The 21,540-nt window shown below is 40.6% G+C and overlaps 1 protein-coding gene across 1 annotated transcript; it reads right to left on the reverse strand.

The window, feature by feature from the left end:
• Positions 1 to 413: 413 nt before the first annotated feature.
• Positions 414 to 19,799, reverse strand: LOC142619167 (disease resistance protein RPM1-like). The gene is made up of 4 exons (XM_075792245.1): positions 19,471 to 19,799; positions 19,276 to 19,357; positions 887 to 3,696; positions 414 to 691 (listed from the first exon to the last, which is right to left on the reverse strand). The coding sequence occupies exon 3, from the start codon at positions 3,606 to 3,608 to the stop codon at positions 909 to 911; it is 2,700 nt and encodes an 899-aa protein (XP_075648360.1). The 5' UTR covers positions 3,609 to 3,696; positions 19,276 to 19,357; positions 19,471 to 19,799; the 3' UTR covers positions 414 to 691; positions 887 to 908.
• Between the last annotated feature and the right edge of the window lie 1,741 nt (positions 19,800 to 21,540).

Here is a 21,540-nt window from a genome sequence, read left to right on the forward strand (position 1 = left end):
TGATATTTCTTGAGAGAAACATTTTATACAAGGCACTAGTCTAGTAGTCCCCCCTACACAATCTCCTAAAAAGTAAAAACAACCATGTCTCAGCTTTGGGAGGGGAATACCTGTGAGGAAAGTATGAGGGACAACATGTATAAAGTCGAGAAATTTATTTCTCAACTTACATGTTACTGCTCAAATGGATAGAAGCATGTACAAGGGAATCAACAAAAAGACACAGTAAGCATGTACCAAGCTATTATTAATCAAAGTTTTCCATGATAACTAGTTCTCAAATTATACAAGAAGCAAAGTAAGCATTTGGAAGTTTGAAACACAGATATTTATATATATATATATATATATATATATAAACAAATGGAGCAAATATGTAGCTTATTAAAATAGACCAATACATGTTCCAAATCACAAATAAGACATCATATCCAAACCAAGTCTAAGAAACCTTTGTACGTACAATTGAAAATCATATGCATGAAAGACGTAATGAAAAATCTAGCAAAGTCTTGGGATTACATAAGTCACCATTTGTATCTTCCAATCACACAACGTCCACAGAGGACTTTCCTCAAACATATGGTAGGCTTTACATACCCACATAGCATTAAGAGTCAGACCCCAGAAACTAATTCTATCTGTTTTGAGGAACTTGATGTGCTTATGCCAAGATGGTAGCTAAAACAAACTACAAGCAATCAAGCAGTAGAAAGCATTAGTGAGCCTGATTCTACGGTACCCCAGGGGAAAAAAAAAAAAACAGAGATACGGTAAAGTAAAATCAATCATTAGAAAAGATTACTTATTTTTCATGTCAGAAAACATTAGTTCCATTTCAAAGTGAATTAATAATATAATATAATAGATAGACATGAGAAGCTACCTTCATTAAACATTCCGGATTACTAACGGATGTAGATATTTGGGATGTGCTGCACCTTTGGAAAATCCACGCTTCCTTCTCCTTCAATGCGATTTTGAAGTTCCATTAAGACAGATTTCAAAAGTAGTTCTTGGAGATTTTGAAGGTATTCAATGCCCTTGGGCACTGTGTTTAACTGCATACAGCTGAGAATAACTAGGGATTTCAGATTGGGCATCACCCCCTTTTCTATTATTATCTCATTCAATTGAGGGAAATTACGAATAACCAAACTTGAAAGCTTAAGAAAGCCTGTACTGAAACATAGCTGTTTTCCAACATAGGTATTAGTAAGGGCAAGACGTCTCAAATGGGGCAAAGCAGCAATTTGAGGGAGCAAATCTTCTTCCAGTCTCGACCAATGCAGATACAAAAATGTGAGGCTTTGAAGTGAATGAAACCACTGTGGCACCTTTTCTAGTTTTCCAACCAAAACAAGCTTTTGAAGGTTGGTAGGAGGAGATGAAAGTGCATCCATACGGAGGGTTTCCTTCGCATTTGTAACCACGATACCCAAGTAGCGCATAAGCTTCATGTTATGAATTGAATCACATAAGTCCATCTCATCTGCTGCTTTCACATTTGAAAGAACGATCGAGGTAAGTTGAGTCATGCTCCGAATCTGTTTCAACAAGTCACCTTTTACTTCTAAATATGTCACAACTTGCAAATTTTTTAATCTACAGATATTTGATGGTGTTCGTGGCCCAGTAATATATTTGAAATCATTCCAATTTCTAGTGAATTGGTGTAGAATTAGATGTCTCAAGCTTTGCAACTTTCCAATTCCATGAGGAAGGGCCTTTATTTGTGTGTCCCTGATGTCCAAGGTTTGAAGATTAAGGAGCCTCCCTATGGAATTTGGGAGTTTCTTAAGTAAAGTTCCCCTTAAATTCAAATATCTTAAGTTGAATAATTCGAATACTTCATCAGGCAATTCATCAATAGGGGCATCCTCCAAATCTAGAACCCTTAACATTTTACTTCTTGAAGGCAATGTTTTCAACGACTTGTTAAAAACAAGAAAAGAACGGAGCTTTGACATACCCGTAAATGATTTGACTTCTCCATCGGTTTTGTGAATTGAAATGCGGCGTGCTTCGCAATCTGTCATTTCTTCTCTTCCAACATGTACAACACCAATCTTCTCTCTCTCTGATATTGATAGAGCAAGCTCCCGCAGAATATCATGCATTTTACATCTCCTTGGCCTTCCAAATTCATTCCTTTTTACAACTTGAAGCATGCTTCGAAAAATGAGTTCTAATAGATAGCTCTCTGCTACTTCCTCTGGCATGGACCTTTTATCTTGTTCTACAAATCCTTCTGCCATCCATAGCTTTATGAGCCTCTTTCTTCGAATCTCATGATCTTCTGGGAAAAGAGAGCAATATAGGAAACAATGCTTCAATTGATATGGTAAATCGTTGAAACTAAGCAACAAAATGCTCTTCACTGCTTCTAGCTTAGGATTTTTACTTAGACTCCAATTCAAGCTGTTGTAAATTTTGTTCCACTCAGACATATTCTTGGAGTACATAAGACTGCCCAAAGCCGCAATTGCTAGAGGTAGGCCATCACATTTTCCCACAAGTTCCTGAGCAACAGATTTAAGCTCCGGTGGACAACTTCCATTAGGACTACTTGAGAATGCTTTCTTGCAAAAGAGTTCCCAAGCCTCTTCTGTTAGCAACAATTCCATTTTATGAATGTGATGTTTACCTCCCATTTGATGGCAAGCTACATCATCTTCTTTTCGAGTTGTAAGGATGATTCTACTCCCAAAACAACTATCTCGAAGTGATACCTTTATTTCATCTAAGAGGTTTGTGTCCCAAACATCATCTAGGACAAGTAGATACCTTTTTTTCTCTAAATAATTCACCAGTGTTTTTACTAACAGTCTGTAGTTCATGGAATTCAAGTCTGCTGGATTTGTTTCCTTCCTTGACTCGTGGAATTCCTTAATCAAGCTCCTCAATATGTCTTCTAATTCATATTCTTGGGAAATTGTGATCCATGCACAACAGTCAAAATGTTTCTTTACATCTTCATTGTTGTAGATGTTGGCAGCTAGTGTGGTCTTGCCTGAACCTCCCATCCCAACTATCGAAATGACAGTCAGATGTGGTTCTCCATCCATCAACCAATCCATTATCAATTGCCTTTTCTTTTCAATCCCTACAAGTTCGTCTTCTTTAAAAAAAAGAGATGATTCAGCATGACGCACCACCCATTTCTGATTATCTTTAGAACTAGTTCCCTCTATACGATCAATACCATATCTTTGGTTTCTCTCTGGTATGGCGCCCTTGATTTTCCCATTAATTTTTTGTATCTTGGTGGCTGTTTGACGCCTCACCCAGAGATTTTTTGGAAAGTAAATGGTGTGGTGAAGGATCCAGGAATATCGACCAACAATTCGTTGGCGATTCATGTGATACATGAACTTATCAATAATGTCTTCAACATCATACGCCATGTCTCTCACATTTGCCACCCAATTTTTCTCTCCTTCACTCCCTACTCCCTTTCTATCAGCATCTACTAAGAACAATTGCATGCTTATCAACTCATCCTTGATATCTTCAATTGCGTCACGAGTCCCCCATAACAACGGTGCTTCAGTTGAAAGAATTGAAATGATATTGTCAGTCAAGAGTTTCACTACAGTCTGATCCATTTTTAGGCTCCCTTTCTTCCAATTATATCACATCCAAAGAGAAAGAGAATGCCATGCTTTGACTTGTTGCTTGTCGGTCCTAGGAGACCTGCACAAAAAAAGAAAAAGAAAGAATAGAAGTGAGAAACATAGTGCATGAAAGTATTCTAATTCTCAAAAAGTGTACCAGTACGTCAGTTAAGTTGAAGAATGATTTTGTTTTTGGGGATAAGTGGTGTAGATACAATGATTTTTGTATTTATTTAAATTAAACAATGATCATTGTATTTATCTAAATTAAACAGTGAGAAATATTTCTATTTGTCACAGGCAACATTTTCATTTAAAAAAAAAACTTGCAACATATTTTTTTGTAAACAAAACATGTCAATTATTAAAATATCATCATTTCCACATGGTTTGTATTTATGACACCAGATGTTGTCTAATATGTGATTTATACATTAAACCGAACACTAGAAGGATGTGATTCGTGAACTTTCAAAAAAAATACACAAAAAAAGGAGGATGTGTAAATTAGTCTTTACATTAGAATTTTTTTTTTATTGCATAATAATGGTAAGGGAAGGCGGGGTACCAATAAATGTTTATAAAGATTTAAAGAGTAGGATTCTCAACAAAATATATATATATATATATATATATATATATATATATTTAAGGACTAAAATGAAATAACGTTAAATTTTCATTTTTGAGAAATAACGTTAATTTGATAAAAGAATTATATAATTTATGGACCAAAATTTTGACTTTTTTTTTAATTTCTTTTGAAACAAAATTGTGTGGGGCAAAAAGATCCTGATGGGAACATGGGCCTTTTGGGCCGTGTTAAAGAAGGCCGACCTGATCCTGAGTTTAGAATTTGTTAGTACTATGGGTCGGCCCATACGCCGAGGATCCGAGGATCCAGCCGAGGGTGACCTTACCCTCGGATGAACACCAAAGAACTCGGGATTTCATAGTAAAGATTAGGGGATGACATGGTTAAGGCCAATGGTTAAAAGGGGGGAGCCCTAGAACGCCCAAGAAGCACCGGTGTTGAAGAAATGTCAAAGATAAAGGCTGCTACCTCCACATTAAAGACCCTGCACCTACCACCCTGGCCGCATTTATGGGGAAGTGACACCTGAACAGTAGAAGAGAAACTTCTGGTTACTATTCAAAGGCACTGAGAAGGGAAATATCTAGGCTAAGGGGGAGGTGGGGCAACACGTGTACAAAGTGTTCAAAAGAGGAGTATTTAAGGAGGAACCTGGAATAGAAAAGGGGGGACTTTTGTAATCTAAAAAAGAAAACAGACAAGGAGAAAGATATAATATAAGAACAGCCCTTGACTTACATCCGAGGAGGCCGATTTACAATATCCCTCGTTGTCTCTAAGTATTTGTAATCTTTAATTTGTCATTTAATCCCCACACACTTCTAACCTGGATTTCAAGCCCACCCTCTACAAATTCATATTGTTTAAGGCTCATTGGGCCTGGGCCCATAACTGTTCTTGAGGCCAGGTACATTTGTGCACTTACAATTGGCGCCGTCTGTGGGAAATCTAGTCTAGAAGAGGTAGGGATATTATGGCAGGCTTAGGCTCTCACCATGCAGAGTCACAAGGATCACAACCGGAAGATCATTTCCAACGTCTTGAACATCGTAGGGATCGTGAGGGAAGCGTCCATACAGAATACCCAGGGGCTAGCCATACTCATGGAGGGGGTAGCACTACCCATGATGAGGGTTCTAAATCCATGCAGAGGGAAATCAATCGTTTGAAGAGGAAGTTACGCCGCGCTAAACGTAAGGTTTCCCCGTCCTCGTCTAGTTCTTCCTCAGAGAAGGATAGGGGACTTGCTTACAGTTCAAGGTCATGTTCCCCCACCAGCGCAACATCCTCCGGTGAGGAGGACGACCAGCCAACCCGCAGACGTAAGAAGCTTCGTTCTAGGGGCTTAGGCAACGATACCATGAGTAGGGCGTTGCACCAACTCTCTAAATCTCTGTTTTCACGGAGGATTGAGAAGGGGAGGCTTCCCAGGAGGTTCACCCAGCCCACATTTACCATCTATAATGGCCGGACTGATCCGGTGGAGCACGTGAGTCACTTCAACCAGAGGATGGCAGTGCACTCTCACAACGAGACTTTGATGTGTAAAGTTTTCCCCTCTAGCTTGGGACCTGTGGCTATGAGATGGTTTAACGGTCTCAAATCAGGTTCTGTAGGCTCATTTGGGGAGCTAATTAGGGCATTTGCTTCGCGATTCATTACGTGTAGCAGAGTCCCTCGGCCATTGGACTCGTTGCTATCCATGGCCATGAAGGGAGGGGAGACACTGAAAGCATACTCCGACCGATACTGGGAGATGTTTAATGAAATAGACGGCGACTTTGATGAGGTGGCGCTTAATACCTTTAAGGTGGGTCTCCCTACTGATCACGACCTAAGAAAGTCCTTGACGAAAAAGCCCGTCCGCAGCGTACGCCGTCTTATGGATCGTATTGATGAATACAAAAGGGTAGAGGAAGACCAGCAGCAGGGAAAAGGAAAGGAGAAGGTTATCCCACAGGAGAGAAGGGATTTCAGGTCGGACAGATATCATAACAACAAGCCGAGGAGGGATTACTTCGGACAATCCGGCTCGGCAGCACCTCAGGCTGTAAATACTGTGTTCCGAGAACCAGTGCATCAGCTATTGGAAAAAGTTCGTAAAGAGCCCTTCTTCAGATGGCCCGGCAAGATGGCAGGGGACCCTGCGAGAAGAAATCAAAATCTTTTCTGTCAGTATCATCAGGATGTGGGTCACACTACTGAGAACTGTCAGACCCTGTGGAATCATCTAGAGCAGCTCGTCGGTGAGGGAAAGTTAAAGCAGCACTTGTGTCAGTCCACTAGGCAGGTCAGTCAAGTTGGTTCAAACAACCAGAGGAACAATTCATCTCGGCCAGCATTGGGGACAATTAATGTTATCTTCGCTGCACCTGGTAGGACCGGCTCAGGTCCCACTAGGGTGATGGCGGTTTCCCATCCGCAGGCCGAAGAGATTAAAGGGCACTTTACCTGTCTTGGGTTTCTCCGAGGAGGATAAAGTAGGGACTATCCAGCCCCATGACGATGCTCTTGTGGTTACCCTCAGGATAGGAAACTATGATGTGAGGAGGGTGATGATAGATCAGGGCAGCGGTGCAGATATCATGTACCCTGACCTATTTAAAGGGCTAAGGTTGGAGTTGGAAGATTTAATCCCTTACGACTCCCCACTTATAAGCTTCGAAGGAAGGGCCGTTGTGCCGAAGGGACAGATCCGTTTACCTGTTCAATCCGGCACAGAAACGGTTGAGGTAGATTTCATTGTGGTTGACGCGTACTCTCCATATACAGCCATCCTCGCCAGGCCATGGCTGCACGCTTTGGGAGCTGTCTCCTCTACCTTACATGTTAAGGTGAAATTCCCCTCGGGGGAGCATGTTGAGGAAATCCTCGGCAGCCAGGTAGTGGCTAGGCAATGCATATCGGCTGCGGTGCTTCGTCAGTCGGAAATTGAGTCATCAACCTTGCCCAACCAGGAGTCATAGCAATTAACAGCTCCGGAGGCATCTGGAGCGATGACAGGAGACGAGGCTGTTTGTGAGGAGTTAGAGAAGTTTATAATAACAGACGATCCAGAGAGGTTCTTCCAAGTTGGCATACTTTTGCCACACCAAGAGAAGATGGAATTGTCGAAGTTTCTGAAGGATAATTTGGATGTCTTTGTGTGGGACCCCTATGAGGCTCCAGGCGTAGATCCGAACTTTATTTGTCATCGCTTAAACGTCAATACTGCCATTGTTCCGAGGAGGCAGCCACCTCGGCGATCTTCCCGAGAACATTCTGAGGCCGTGGAGGAAGAGGTTCTTAAACTCAAAAGGGCGGGGGCTATCAAAGAAGTTTTCTACCCTGAATGGTTGGCTCATACTGTTGTTGTTAAGAAGAAGAACGGCAAGTGGAGAGTATGTGTGGACTTTACTGATCTGAATAAGGCCTGTCCTAAAGATTCGTTCCCAATGCCACGGATTGATCAACTGGTAGATGCTACTGTTGGACATCCTCGGATGAGTTTCTTGAACGCCTTCCAGGGTTACCACCAAATTCCCTTGGCGCTAGAGGATCAGGAGAAGACTGCTTTCATTACTCCAACAGGGAACTATCATTATAAGGTTATGCCATTTGGATTAAAAAATGCTGGGGCTACTTATCAAAGAATGATGACCCGAATGTTTGAACGGCAAGAATCGGGGAAAACCATCAAAGTATACGTGGATGATATGGTGGTGAAGAGTAAGACAGTACCTTCACACATGACAGATCTGGCCGACACCTTCCAGATGCTAAGGAAGTATAAGTTGCGCCTTAACGCCTCCAAGTGTTCTTTTGGCGTGGGATCCGGAAAGTTCTTGAGATATATGATTACTCATAGGGGCATAGAGGTAAACCCAGTGCAGGTTAAGGCTATTCAGAATTTGCAGCCGCCTAGGAACCCAAAAGAGATTCAAAAATTGACTGGAATGATTGCTGCGTTGAATAGATTTATTTCTCGGTCAGCTGACCGGTGTCGTCCTTTCTTTCAGTTGTTGCACAAGTGGAAAGGGTTTCAATGGACCGAGGCCTGCGAGTTAGCTTTCCAACAGCTTAAGCAATATCTTTCTCGGCCACCTATTTTATCTCGCCCTGAGGTGGACGAGGTATTATTCGCTTATCTGGCCGTGGCTATTCACGCGGTGAGCTTAGTCCTTATAAGGAACGAAAGCGGAGTACAGAGACCGATCTACTACGTTAGTAAATCCTTGAATGAGGCCGAGGTGCGCTATCTGCCCTTGGAAAAAGCACTTCTGGCTGTAGTCCACGCCACGTGCAAACTTCCTCATTATTTCCAATCTCATACTGTGGTTGTTTTGACCCAGTTGCCTCTTAAGGCTGTGTTGCGTAGTGCTGATTATTGGCAGGGTGGCAAAATGGGGAACCATTTTGGGAGCCTTTGATGTTAAATACAAGCCTCGCACATCGGTAAAGGGACAGGTCCTCGCTGATTTTGTGGCAGAGTTTACTGAACCATTGTTAGAAGAAACTTCAAAAGAAGCACACATGGGTGAAAAATCAGTCGGTGTGATCACAGACGTATCGCCCTCGGTTTGGAGAGTTTATGTGGATGGGGCTGCTAATCAAAGAGGGTCTGGTGTTGGACTTGTTCTAATGTCCCCTGAAGGAATTGTCTTCGAAAAATCTTTGAGATTGGCCTTCTCGGCTACTAATAATGAGGCCGAGTATGAAGCAGTCTTGGTAGGCATGCAAATGGTACATAAGATGGGTGGCAAGGAAATCCACGTGTTCTCGGACTCTCAGTTAGTGGTCGGCCAGGTCATGGGAACCATGGAGGCTAGAGACCCTAGAATGCAGGAATATTTGGCCCAGGTCAAACGCCAGCAGGCTGAATTTGACTCCTTTGCCTTAGCTCACATTTCTAGGAGTGGAAACACTCATGCAGATTTCTTGGCTACGTTGGCAACATCCTCGGCTCAAGGTTTACCAAGGGTTATCCTCGTTCAGGATTTGGTAGAACCTTCTCTTGTAATTGCTAACGCACCTCGCATCCATCTAATAAGGCCTGGTCCTAGTTGGATGGATTCGATCATATCTTTTCTTAAAAATGACATTCTTCCCGAAGCCAAGGTTGAAGCAGAAAAGGTACGTCGAAAGGCGCCGCGTTTCTGGTTGTCCGAGGACCAGAAGCTATACAAACGATCCTTTTCAGGATCGTACTTGTTGTGTGTACACCCTGAATCAACAGAAGCATTACTGGAGGAATTGCATGAGGGAATTTGTGGGAGCCACACTGGGGGAAGGTCCTTAGCCCATAGAGCCCTGACTCAGGGTTATTGGTGGCCCAATATGCAGAGGGAGGCTCAGGACTATGCCAGAAAGTGTGATTAATGTCAGAGATTCGCCCCTAATATCCACCAACCTGGAGGGGTTCTTAACCCTCTTTCCAGCCCTTGGCCTTTCGCACAATGGGGCTTGGACATTGTAGGGCCATTTCCGAGAGCTGCTGGCAACAAAAGATGGCTGCTCGTGGGAACAGACTACTTCACTAAATGGGTTGAAGCTGAGCCCTTAGCCAATATACGAGATATTGATTCCAAGAAATTTATATGGAAAAATATTGTCACTAGATTCGGAATACCACACACACTCATCTCTGATAATGGTGTCCAGTTCGATAGTAGGGCTTTTAGGAAGTATTGTGGTGACATGGGTATCATAAACAGATATTCCACCCCAGTTTACCCTCAAGGAAATGGACAAGCCGAGGCGATTAACAAGGTCATAGTTAACGGGCTGAAGAAGAGGTTGGACGATGCGAAAGGCAGATGGGTAGAAGAGCTCCCTCATGTCCTGTGGACATATCGGACCACACCGCGCAGGTCCACTGGAGAAACGCCATTCTCTATGACGTATGGTGCCGAGGCGGTGATACCATTGGAATCTGGTTTTCCTACTCTAAAGACAAGTTCTTTTAGCCCAGAGAATAACAAGGGACTTCTAGAGAAAGATCTTGATTTACTTGAGGAACGACGTGAGGCAGCTATGGTCCAAATGGCTTATTATCAGTAGAAGCTAAAACGAGGATATGATGCCCATGTGAAGCTAAGACCACTTGCACCTGGTGATCTTGTATTAAGGAAAGTTGTAGGCACTTCTAAGAACCCAGCATGGGGTAAGCTGGGACCTAACTGGGAAGGCCCCTATCGCATTGTTTCAGTAGCAGGCATAGGGTCATATAGGCTAGCTGATCTAGACGAACGAATTGTACCACGTCCATGGAATGTAAATAATCTTAGAAGGTATTATTATTAATGAAATGAGCTTTTGTCAGTTTGTATTTCAAAGTTATGAGTAGCTCTGACGCTCGCAGTTATCATTTTTTAAGAATCAAACAGAAACTTGGTTAAGTGCAGTCCTCGGACCACAAACCTTGTGGAAATTGATGTCTTGTCATCTGTTAAACAGAACCATAGTTATGTCGGGTCTTCGGACCTCCTACTTTGGGAAAATTAACATTTGAAGTTACAATTTTAAGAATCAAACAGAAACTTGGTTAAGTGCAGTCCTCGGACCACAAACCTTGTGGAAATTGATGTCTTGTCATCTGTTAAACAGAACCTTAGTTATGTCGGGTCTTCGGACCTCCTACTTTGGGAAAATTAACATTTGAAGTTACAATTTTAAGAATCAAACAGAAACTTGGTTAAGTGCAGTCCTCGGACCACAAACCTTGTGGAAATTGATGTCTTGTCGTTTGTTAAATAGAACCTTAGTTATGTCGGGTCTTCGGACCTCCTACTTTGGGAAAATTAACATTTGAAGTTACAATTTTAAGAATCAAACGAAACTTGGTTAAGTGCGGTCCTCGGACCACAAACCTTGTGGAAATTGATGTCTTGTCGTTTGTTAAACGAACCTTAGTTATGTCGGGTCTTCGGACCTCCTACTTTGGGAAAATTAACATTTGAAGTTAAAATTTTAAGAATCAAACGAAACTTGGTTAAGTGCGGTCCTCGGACCACAAACCTTGTGGAAATTGATGTCTTGTCGTTTGTTAAACGAACCTTAGTTATGTCGGGTCTTCGGACCTCCTACTTTGGGAAAATTAACATTTGAAGTTACAATATTAAGAATCAAACGAAACTTGGTTAAGTGCGGTCCTCGGACCACAAACCTTGTGGAAATTGATGTCTTGTCATCTCGTTAAACGAACCTTAGTTATGTCGGGTCTTCGGACCTCCTACTTTGGGAAAATTAACATTTGAAGTTACAATTTTAAGAATCAAACAGAAACTTGGTTAAGTGCAGTCCTCGGACCACAAACCTTGTGGAAATTGATGTCTTGTCGTTTTTTAAACAGAACCTTAGTTATGTCGGGTCTTCGGACCTCCTACTTTGGGAAAATTAACATTTGAAGTTACAATTTTAAGAATCAAACAGAAACTTGGTTAAGTGCAGTCCTCGGACCACAAACCTTGTGGAAATTGATGTCTTGTCATATGTTAAACAGAACCTTAGTTATGTCGGGTCTTCGGACCTCCTACTTTGGGAAAATTAACATTTGAAGTTACAATTTTAAGAATCAAACAGAAACTTGGTTAAGTGCAGTCCTCGGACCACAAACCTTGTGGAAATTGATGTCTTGTCGTTTGTTAAACAGAATCTTAGTTATGTCGGGTCTTCGGACCTCCTACTTTGGGAAAATTAACATTTGAAGTTACAATTTTAAGAATCAAACAGAAACTTGGTTAAGTGCAGTCCTCGGACCACAAACCTTGTGAAAATTGATGTCTTGTCGTCTGTTAAACAGAACCTTAGTTATGTCGGGTCTTCGGACCTCCTACTTTGGGAAAATTAACATTTGAAGTTACAATTTTAAGAATCAAACAGAAACTTGGTTAAGTACAGTCCTCGGACCACAAACCTTGTGAAAATTGATGTCTTGTCATATGTTAAACAGAACCTTAGTTATGTCGGGTCTTCGGACCTCCTACTTTGGGAAAATTAACATTTGAAGTTACAATTTTAAGAATCAAACAGAAACTTGGTTAAGTGCAGTCCTCGGACCACAAACCTTGTGAAAATTGATGTCTTGTCGTTTGTTAAACAGAACCTTAGTTATGTCGGGTCTTCAGACCTCCTACTTTGGGAAAATTAACATTTGAAGTTACAATTTTAAGAATCAAACAGAAACTTGGTTAAGTGCAGTCCTCGGACCACAAACCTTGTGGAAATTGATGTCTTGTCATCTGTTAAACAGAACCTTAGTTATGTCGGGTCTTCGGACCTCCTACTTTGGGAAAATTAACATTTGAAGTTTCATTTTTATGAATCAATCAGAAACTTGGTTAAGTGCAGTCCTCGGACCACAAACCTTGTGGAAATTGATGTCTTGTCGTTTGTTAAACAGAACCTTAGTTATGTCGGGTCTTCGGACCTCCTACTTTGGGAAAATTAACATTTGAAGTTACAATTTTAAGAATCAGACGAAACTTGGTTAAGTGCGGTCCTCGGACCACAAACCTTGTGGAAATTGATGTCTTGTCATATGTTAAACAGAACCTTAGTTATGTCGGGTCTTCGGACCTCCTACTTTGGGAAAATTAACATTTGAAGTTACAATTTTAAGGATCAAACGAAACTTGGTTAAGTGCGGTCCTCGGACCACAAACCTTGTGGAAATTGATGTCTTGTCTTTTGTTAAACAGAACCTTAGTTATGTCGGGTCTTCGGACCTCCTACTTTGGGAAAATTAACATTTGAAGTTATAATTTTAAGAATCAAACGAAACTTGGTTAAGTGCGGTCCTCGGACCACAAACCTTGTGAAAATTGATGTCTTGTCGTACGTTAAACGAACCTTAGTTATGTCGGGTCTTCGGACCTCCTACTTTGGGAAAATTAACATTTGAAGTTACAATTTTAAGAATCAAACAGAAACTTGGTTAAGTACAGTCCTCGGACCACAAACCTTGTGAAAATTGATGTCTTGTCATATGTTAAACAGAACCTTAGTTATGTCGGGTCTTCGGACCTCCTACTTTGGGAAAATTAACATTTGAAGTTACAATTTTAAGAATCAAACAGAAACTTGGTTAAGTGCAGTCCTCGGACCACAAACCTTGTGGAAATTGATGTCTTGTCGTTTGTTAAACAGAACCTTAGTTATGTCGGGTCTTCGGACCTCCTACTTTGGGAAAATTAACATTTGAAGTTACAATTTTAAGAATCAAACAGAAACTTGGTTAAGTGCAGTCCTCGGACCACAAACCTTGTGGAAATTGATGTCTTGTCATATGTTAAACAGAACCTTAGTTATGTCGGGTCTTCGGACCTCCTACTTTGGGAAAATTAACATTTGAAGTTACAATTTTAAGAATCAAACAGAAACTTGGTTAAGTGCAATCCTCGGACCACAAACCTTGTGGAAATTGATGTCTTGTCGTTTGTTAAACAGAACCTTAGTTATGTCGGGTCTTCGGACCTCCTACTTTGGGAAAATTAACATTTGAAGTTACAATTTTAAGAATCAAACAGAAACTTGGTTAAGTGCAGTCCTCGGACCACAAACCTTGTGGAAATTGATGTCTTGTCGTTTGTTAAACAGAACCTTAGTTATGTCGGGTCTTCGGACCTCCTACTTTGGGAAAATTAACCTTTGAAGTTATCATTTTTAAGAATCAAATAGAAACTTGGTTAAGTGTAGTCCTCGGACCACAAACCTTGTGAAAATTGACGTCTTGTCATTTGTTAAACAGAACCTCAATTATGTTGGGTCTTCGGACCTCCTGCTTTGGGAAATTTTACATTTGAAGTTATAACCTTTAAGAATCAAACGGAGAATTGGTTAAGTCTTATCTTCTGACCACAACTTTTATCAAAGTCATTCCCGTATTATGTCTGGATGTTAATGCGTTACTGTTTATTAACTCGGATCTTACATCTTACTAGAAACAGAGCTATGCATTACAAGGGTTTAATCGTTATATGAGGCCTTCTCTTCTTCTTAATCGAGGCGTTGTTCAAATATATTAACCATGTCACCTTTTATTGAATCTTTAATAATATACGCATGATTATGTGGAAGTTATGATTGTGCAATCCTTGGAGTTAGATTTGTGTACTCTGAGAAACTTTTGCTATGACTTAATGGGAAGCTTTTGTAATAAGTACAAAAAGATTAAAGTAAAAATAGATATAACCCAAGTGAAAAGCAAACGAAATTGTTCTTCATTAATCTGTTAAATGTACATTACATATATAATTCAAAAATGGAAAAAGAGAAGCCCTAAGCTAAAGTCCTAAGCTTTTGGAGGAGGATCTTGCTGAGAGGTACTGGTGCCCTCGGTCTTTCTCAACTCCAGCTCAAAGGGAGTCAAGACTTGCTTTCCCTTATCTGCTGTCTTCGTTGAAAGGACGTTGGGTTCCGCTGTCTGGCTCAAGTCCTTCTCTGCATCACCTCCTCCTTCCTTCTCTTTGTGGGAACCAGAAGGTTACGTAGGATCGGGAATCCGCCGTGGGACCACCGGAGGAAGAGCAGGAAGAGTTGTCTCGGGGGTAGGAGTTGCAGCAGGAGCCTCTTCAATCTCCTGTATTTCCAGAGGAAGCCAAACGTTCTCGGACTTCCTCAGATCCGAAGATGGAGGAACTCCTGCTACGTTTAAAGCTTCCCCCCATACTTTTTGACAGTATTCGCGGCATAAAGCCGCGAACTCCTCTGTCAGCTGCTCCTCTGTGGTTGCTACCCCTTCATCGAAACTTGCCTGCTTGGCAGCGTGGAGAGAGAGTTGGAAGGAGCTGGCTTCTTTCTTCATCAATGCCAATTCCTTCTTCAGATCCGAGCACTCCCTTTGAGCCTGGGAGAGCTCTTCATCTCTTTCACGAAGGAGCTGGCGCTGTCCTTCTATCTGGGTCTGCATAGTCTTCAAGTTTGACTCGACCCCATTTTTCTCTCTCCTCAGATCAGCCACCTCCGAGGTCAACTTCTCATTCTCAGCAAGGGCTGTGCCTAAGGACTTCTCAGTTTCCATCCTGATTTCGAGCTCAGTTCTGGCTATTTTTCGAGTGTCTTCAATAAACTTCTCAGCTACGAAGACCTCCTGAATAGCCTGTAATAAAGTATGATGGAGTTAGGAACAGTAAAAAACAAACTTACTTATAAATATTGTTAAAAGGAGAAACACTTACCAGCGCTAAGTCTCTTTTTAGGGAGAGGAATAGTTGTGGCTGGCCCATTTTTTCCAAGGTCTCCATGTCCTTGGGCAGCAGGAGAGGGCGTTCCAGGACCTCGGCCAGGTGGTGGGCATGGCCTTGTTGAACCGCCCTTATACTGGACTGGCAGGAGATGGGTGCGCCGTCCAGTCTTAGATCGGGGGACCAGGTGGTCGGTGCTCGGCGCACTTCAGCCTTGTCCCTGAATTCCTCGATTTCAACCGAGCGGGCCCTACCCTTGCCCTTGTCCACCTTCTGCTGCTGGGCCGGAGGGAGTTGTTGTCGTGATTTCTTGGGGTCTTTATTAATCGTCCCCTCGTTGTCCCCCTTCCTCTTCTTCTTTGGATCCTCGGCTGGAAGTTTTGGCTCAGCTGGAGGAGAGGGAGGTGGTAAGGATGGGGGAACTTGAGACGTCCCCTTCTTTTTCTCTGCCACTTTAGCAGCCCTATTGGTGAGGAGACCCTCCATTCTTCCCATGTCTTCTTCAAATTCGTCCTCGGGAAGGGCAACCACAAACCCTGCAATTCCAGAGGCCTCGGCGGCTTCTTCCTCCTCGTCGGAAAGTACCACAAACTGGTTCCCGCGAGGTCTCTCGGTGTCTTCGAGATGGAATTGATCTATCTCGTCGTCAAGTGTGTGTGAAGAAGACACCTGCTCTTCTGGAACGACAGTTGCTTGTGAGTGCACAGCAAGGGGGACTGCTGCTATTGGCCGGTTGTACAAAATGGTGTTAGGAGCGTCCGGGAGGTCGCGGTCGTCCAGAAAGTGGGGCCGAGCTACGTTTATCCTCCTTCGTCTTCGGTCGCCCGCGATTATGGCGTTCTCTATCTCCTGGAAGTCCGAGGAAAGGGGATTGTACCCTAGAATGAGGTGAGCGGCCCAGAGCTGTAAGTCTTCGCTAACGAACACCTCGGAGCGAAGTACTCGGTTTAGATTTGCGATGTTACAGTGACTCAGACGAGGACGCACGTGCTGCTTATCTGCAAAAAGACGTCAAAACAAACAAACTTGGTCAGATTCACACAGATGTTTAACAACTTTAAGCAAGTACGAATACGCATTTCTGTGTGTGTTAGAAGGAGTTGTGTTGTGGGGAGATTAATCCTACGGCATCGCACCTGGATCCCCCCACTGAACTGGGCAGTGGAGGCCGTCGTGCCAGTTCCCAGACACGATCAAGTAGTCGTCCTTCATGCCTTTGTTTGATTTGGGCAGACAGGAGATTAGCCTAACGGTGCTGGACCGAGACTTAATATAATAACCTACCTTAGAAAGTTTATGGGACTCATATAGGAACACGACATCGTGCCATGTGAGGTTTAAACCCATCTGCTCGTTTAGAGCATCTACACTACCCAAAACTCTAAAAACGTTTGGGAGGCATTGATCGGGACACAACCGGTGGTTGCGAAGGTACTCCCTAGTTACAGGTTTCATTGGAAGGGTCATCCCACCCTCTATAAAGGCTATCATAGGAATGATAACCTCTCCCTCCTTCCTAGAACCGGCCACGGCTTCTGCCGGGCAATATTCTAACCCTACGTCGCTGGGAATACGGTATTTGGCCCTAAAGCCTTCCATCCCAGCGGCGGTATCAACTAGACACTTGAATTTTCCCATTACAGAGGAACGATAGACTAAACTCTAAAAGGGAGAGTGTTTGTAGTGATAGCCGAGGACAAATATCGAGGAGAAAAGGTTAAGAATAGGAGCAAGAACTTACAAGGTTGAAGGTGTGCAAATTTCCACGGTTTTCTGCAAGTAAGGTATGATGGCTGATGTCTTGATGGGATTACCCCCTGAGGAATTAAATGAAGGCGCAGGTTCCCGAAGCGTCACGACGTGCGAAAAGGCGGCCTCGAAATTATATTTGTCCCGCCTAAAATTTCGTGGAGTAATGAGGGCCGTTGGATGTCCATCTCATCGTTGAACGTGAGGGACAAAGTGTAACTGGCAGTAATAAATACGCGCGTTGTTCAAAATAAAACCGCCAAATGGCATCTTCTGGGACACGAAACGATTTCCACACGTGCCATTACTCGCAAAGTGAGTAGAGTAGGTTCTCGTCGGATCAAAACCCTATTTTTCTCCTCGGACGTTGAAAATTAGAGTTTTGAGGGGCTATTGTGTGGGGCAAAAAGATCCTGATGGGAACATGGGCCTTTTGGGCCTTGTTAAAGAAGGCCGACCTGATCCTGGGTTTAGAATTTGTTAGTACTATGGGTCGGCCCATACGCCGAGGATCCGAGGATCCAGCCGAGGGTGACCTTACCCTCGGATGAACACCGAAGAACTCGGGATTTCATAGTAAAGATTAGGGGATGACATGGTTAAGGCCAATGGTTAAAAGGGGGGAGCCCTAGAACGCCCAAGAAGCACCGGTGTTGAAGAAATGTCAAAGATAAAGGCTGCTACCTCCACATTAAAGACCCTGCACCTACCACCCTGGCCGCATTTATGGGGAAGTGACACCTGAACAGTAGAAGAGAAACTTCTGGTTACTATTCAAAGGCACTGAGAAGGGAAATATCTAGGCTAAGGGGGAGGTGGGGCAACACGTGTACAAAGTGTTCAAAAGAGGAGTATTTAAGGAGGAACCTGGAATAGAAAAGGGGGGACTTTTGTAATCTAAAAAAGAAAACAGACAAGGAGAAAGATATAATATAAGAACAGCCCTTGGCTTACATCCGAGGAAGCCGATTTACAATATCCCTCGTTGTCTCTAAGTATTTGTAATCTTTAATTTGTCATTTAATCCCCACACACTTCTAACCTGGGTTTCAAGCCCACCCTCTACAAATTCATATTGTTTAAGGCTCATTGGGCCTGGGCCCATAACTGTTCTTGAGGCCAAGTACATTTGTGCACTTACAAAAATAATTGAGTCTTTCTAAAATATCATTCTTATCTTATTACTAAATTTAAATATGTTAAAAAAATTATTACATGATAATAATTGCATTTATTCTCAAGTAAAGACAGTAAAAGACATCGACAAAAATATAAATTTTCACATATTAAACTTGTTCAAGTGACAATTAAATCATTAATAAGAGATGAAGTTTAACACAATTGTTTGATTTGCCATGTTTAAGAGATGCTTTACCATTTACATTTCAATTGTCCTTGATCTATTATTTCTATATTAATAAACCATAGAGTCATGTTTCCATAAGGGACCAATTTATTTTAATTGTTTTGAATCTTCGTATTCTCAAACAAAAGTCTCATGTCCTACTCTAGTGTTTCACTTTATACTTATAGTTTATACTTCATCAATTATAGTATGTAATGTGTTTGATGTTTGATTTTTGATTTATTTATTTTTAAAACAATATACTTTGGTTACTTGAAAATGAGAGGAGAAAAAAAAAACTATGTAATAGTATGTAATTGGTGGAATATAAAGTAGAACACCCAAAGCATGATCCAGGGTTTTTATTCATTTTTATCATTAATTGATCAAGCAATTTGGCCTTTTTTTCTTTTCAAATTATAAGTTTTATTGATAATAAAAGCATTGCAATTTGCATTTTAAACCAAACAGTTAGACAATAGGTGACCAATGAGAGAGAATAGAACATATTAATACATAAAATGAAGTGATTCCACCAACTGAAAAGATAGAAAACCCTTATTTATTCCTCATGAAATTTACTAATAAAAGTACAAATTAATTGATTAAAAGCAAAACAATTAGAAATTCAAACTCCCCTAAAAAAAAATTAAAAATTCAAACTGACCCAATCTCAACCTCAACCTCATGAAGTGTGGTCTCAATAATTAATAAAGAATGAATATATGATGTAGACATAAGTAGAAATGAACTACAATTTAAAATATTCAAATTAATAAAATAATATTTAAAATTTTCAACTCCAACCTCCGGTCCTGAGTCCACTACTCGAAATGGATACCCAAGATTTACACCATCTGATATTCAACTTGAAGATAGATGTAGGAACCTAGGAGATCCAAAAGAAAAAATTATCAACTATAAAAACAAAAGCTAATTAATGCTTTTAAATATTTAAAATATGCAAATACAGTGGTGAAATATTTTAAAGAATAGACTTACTTGAAAATTAAACTGGAATATTTTCTTGAGAAGAATTGTAGACTTCGAGAGCTTACAAGCGGAGTTTACAATTGAAGGTGATAAAAGAAATACTATAAATAGGGAGGATCGCAAACTAGAGAAATAAATTAAACAATATAAAGATGGTTTTTCTCTGCTCTGTATTTCACTTGAGAGTTGAGAATGAGTAGCATTTTCTTTCTTCTCAGCAAAACAGAGAAGTAGTAGCCTTTTACTACAGACTTGAAGTAGCCATTGCTGACCAGTTGACCACTTTCTTCTTATTTTGTTTTCTCCAGTTCACACTTGACATTGACAAATATCTCCTAAATTCCTATTTTCGTAGGAGACTTGAAAATAATATCTAGATGATTTTTCAACCGTCTTTCACGTTGAGAATGAGTGGCCTTAATGGGGTAGCCGTTCTCGACCACTTATTACAGAGTCACATAGCTTCATCTTTTAATTATTGTGGTCCCATGGTTTGGTTTCATCTGAATTATTGTTTCACATTTAAGTGGGAATTCGTGATTTCGGGTTAAGGGAAGTGCTAATGGATTAAGGGTAATTAAGTTGTGTAATGGTGCAGCCTAGTCTATAGCTGTGGCTGAGGGGGCAATGTTCTAGAGAGTCCTTCATTTTTGCTACTTCTTATTGTACAAAATGACGTCACTACATTGATATTCAATGCCAAAAATTGTCGCAAATCAGTAATTTTAGTCACCAAGAATGAGATTAAGTTGCAGAGGTGGAGAATAAGATGAGGGAAAATTACATTTTAAACCATATATTTTAGGGGTGGTTTCAAATCAAAATTCCATAATTGTCGTTTAAAATTAATACCTAAAATATCAAAGTTTAAAACTTATCCATTAAGTTTTAGATTATTACAAATTAAGCCTCATACTTTTTGTTAGTTTCAAATTGAAATCTGGACTTTCAAAATAGTATCACCTTAAATTCTTGTCTTTTTGAGTTGGATTTGGGGCTTTAATTGTGGAGTTTTAAAAATTTCTTGTCTTCAGGGATGGAATCAGGATTCGAACCTGGGAGGCAAAGCTTAAAACAATTTTTTTTTTTATGGAAATAAAAACTAACATCTATTTCATATTCAACAAAATACTACATATAAAATAAGTGTTTCTTAAACATTTGATATCATAAAAATGTCAACAAAGTATAACATATAAAATAAATGTTTCTTAAACATTTTAACATATTTATCAAAATAGAACTTGACGCTATTTCAGAGGAGATCCAAAAAATATATATATATATATATATATTTAAGGGCAAATCTTCTTTTTTTTTTCAAATTGCATATGTATGCCAGTTTTTTTTTTTTCTATTAGGACCAAAATTTAAAAAACTCAATCAAATCTAAAAAACTTTTGAATGTTATGTGTATATAGAATGTTATGTGTAACTTGGGCTTGCATGTTATGTTGCTTTTGTACATTCATCTACTTTTAATTTGTGAGTCTTGATATACAGAAACAATCAGAGGGATCATGATACTGCTTTTTTCATAATAAAACACTTGTTGATAAAACACTTTCTTACACTTTGAAAAACACTTGTAGATAAAACACTTTCTTGAAAAATTTCTATTCATAACTATGTCAGAGAATGTTATGGTTAGAAATTCCCGTTGATGAAGAACTTCCCTTAACATTCTTTGACACAGTTATGGTTAGAAATTTTTCAAGAAAAGCCAAGAAGATTTGGAGGAAGCGTTGATGATAGCAGTAGTATTCAAATTCTTGCTGCACGCCTTTAGATGCATCATGCAAGTGCAATTGATGACAATTAAGGCAATTTTTGTTATTATCACAACAAGCGATTACAAGTAAAAGAATTTCAGTACCTTATACTAACTTACAGTTGAACCCTTACCCCATTACCCAATTGGACTTGTTCTGTAATGACAATCTCTCCTTTTAATGCACAACTCCTAGTACGTGACTAACCAATAGAAGTGTGGATCCTAGTACGCAACTTAATCACCAACTTGAGAAGGATGTTGGCTGCAAAGTTCTTTAGTTTATCACACGATGAAGATCATGAAGT

The sequence above is a fragment of the Castanea sativa genome, chromosome 12 (assembly GCF_040712315.1).
Source record: "Castanea sativa cultivar Marrone di Chiusa Pesio chromosome 12, ASM4071231v1".
NCBI classification, from domain to species: Eukaryota; Viridiplantae; Streptophyta; class Magnoliopsida; order Fagales; family Fagaceae; genus Castanea; species Castanea sativa.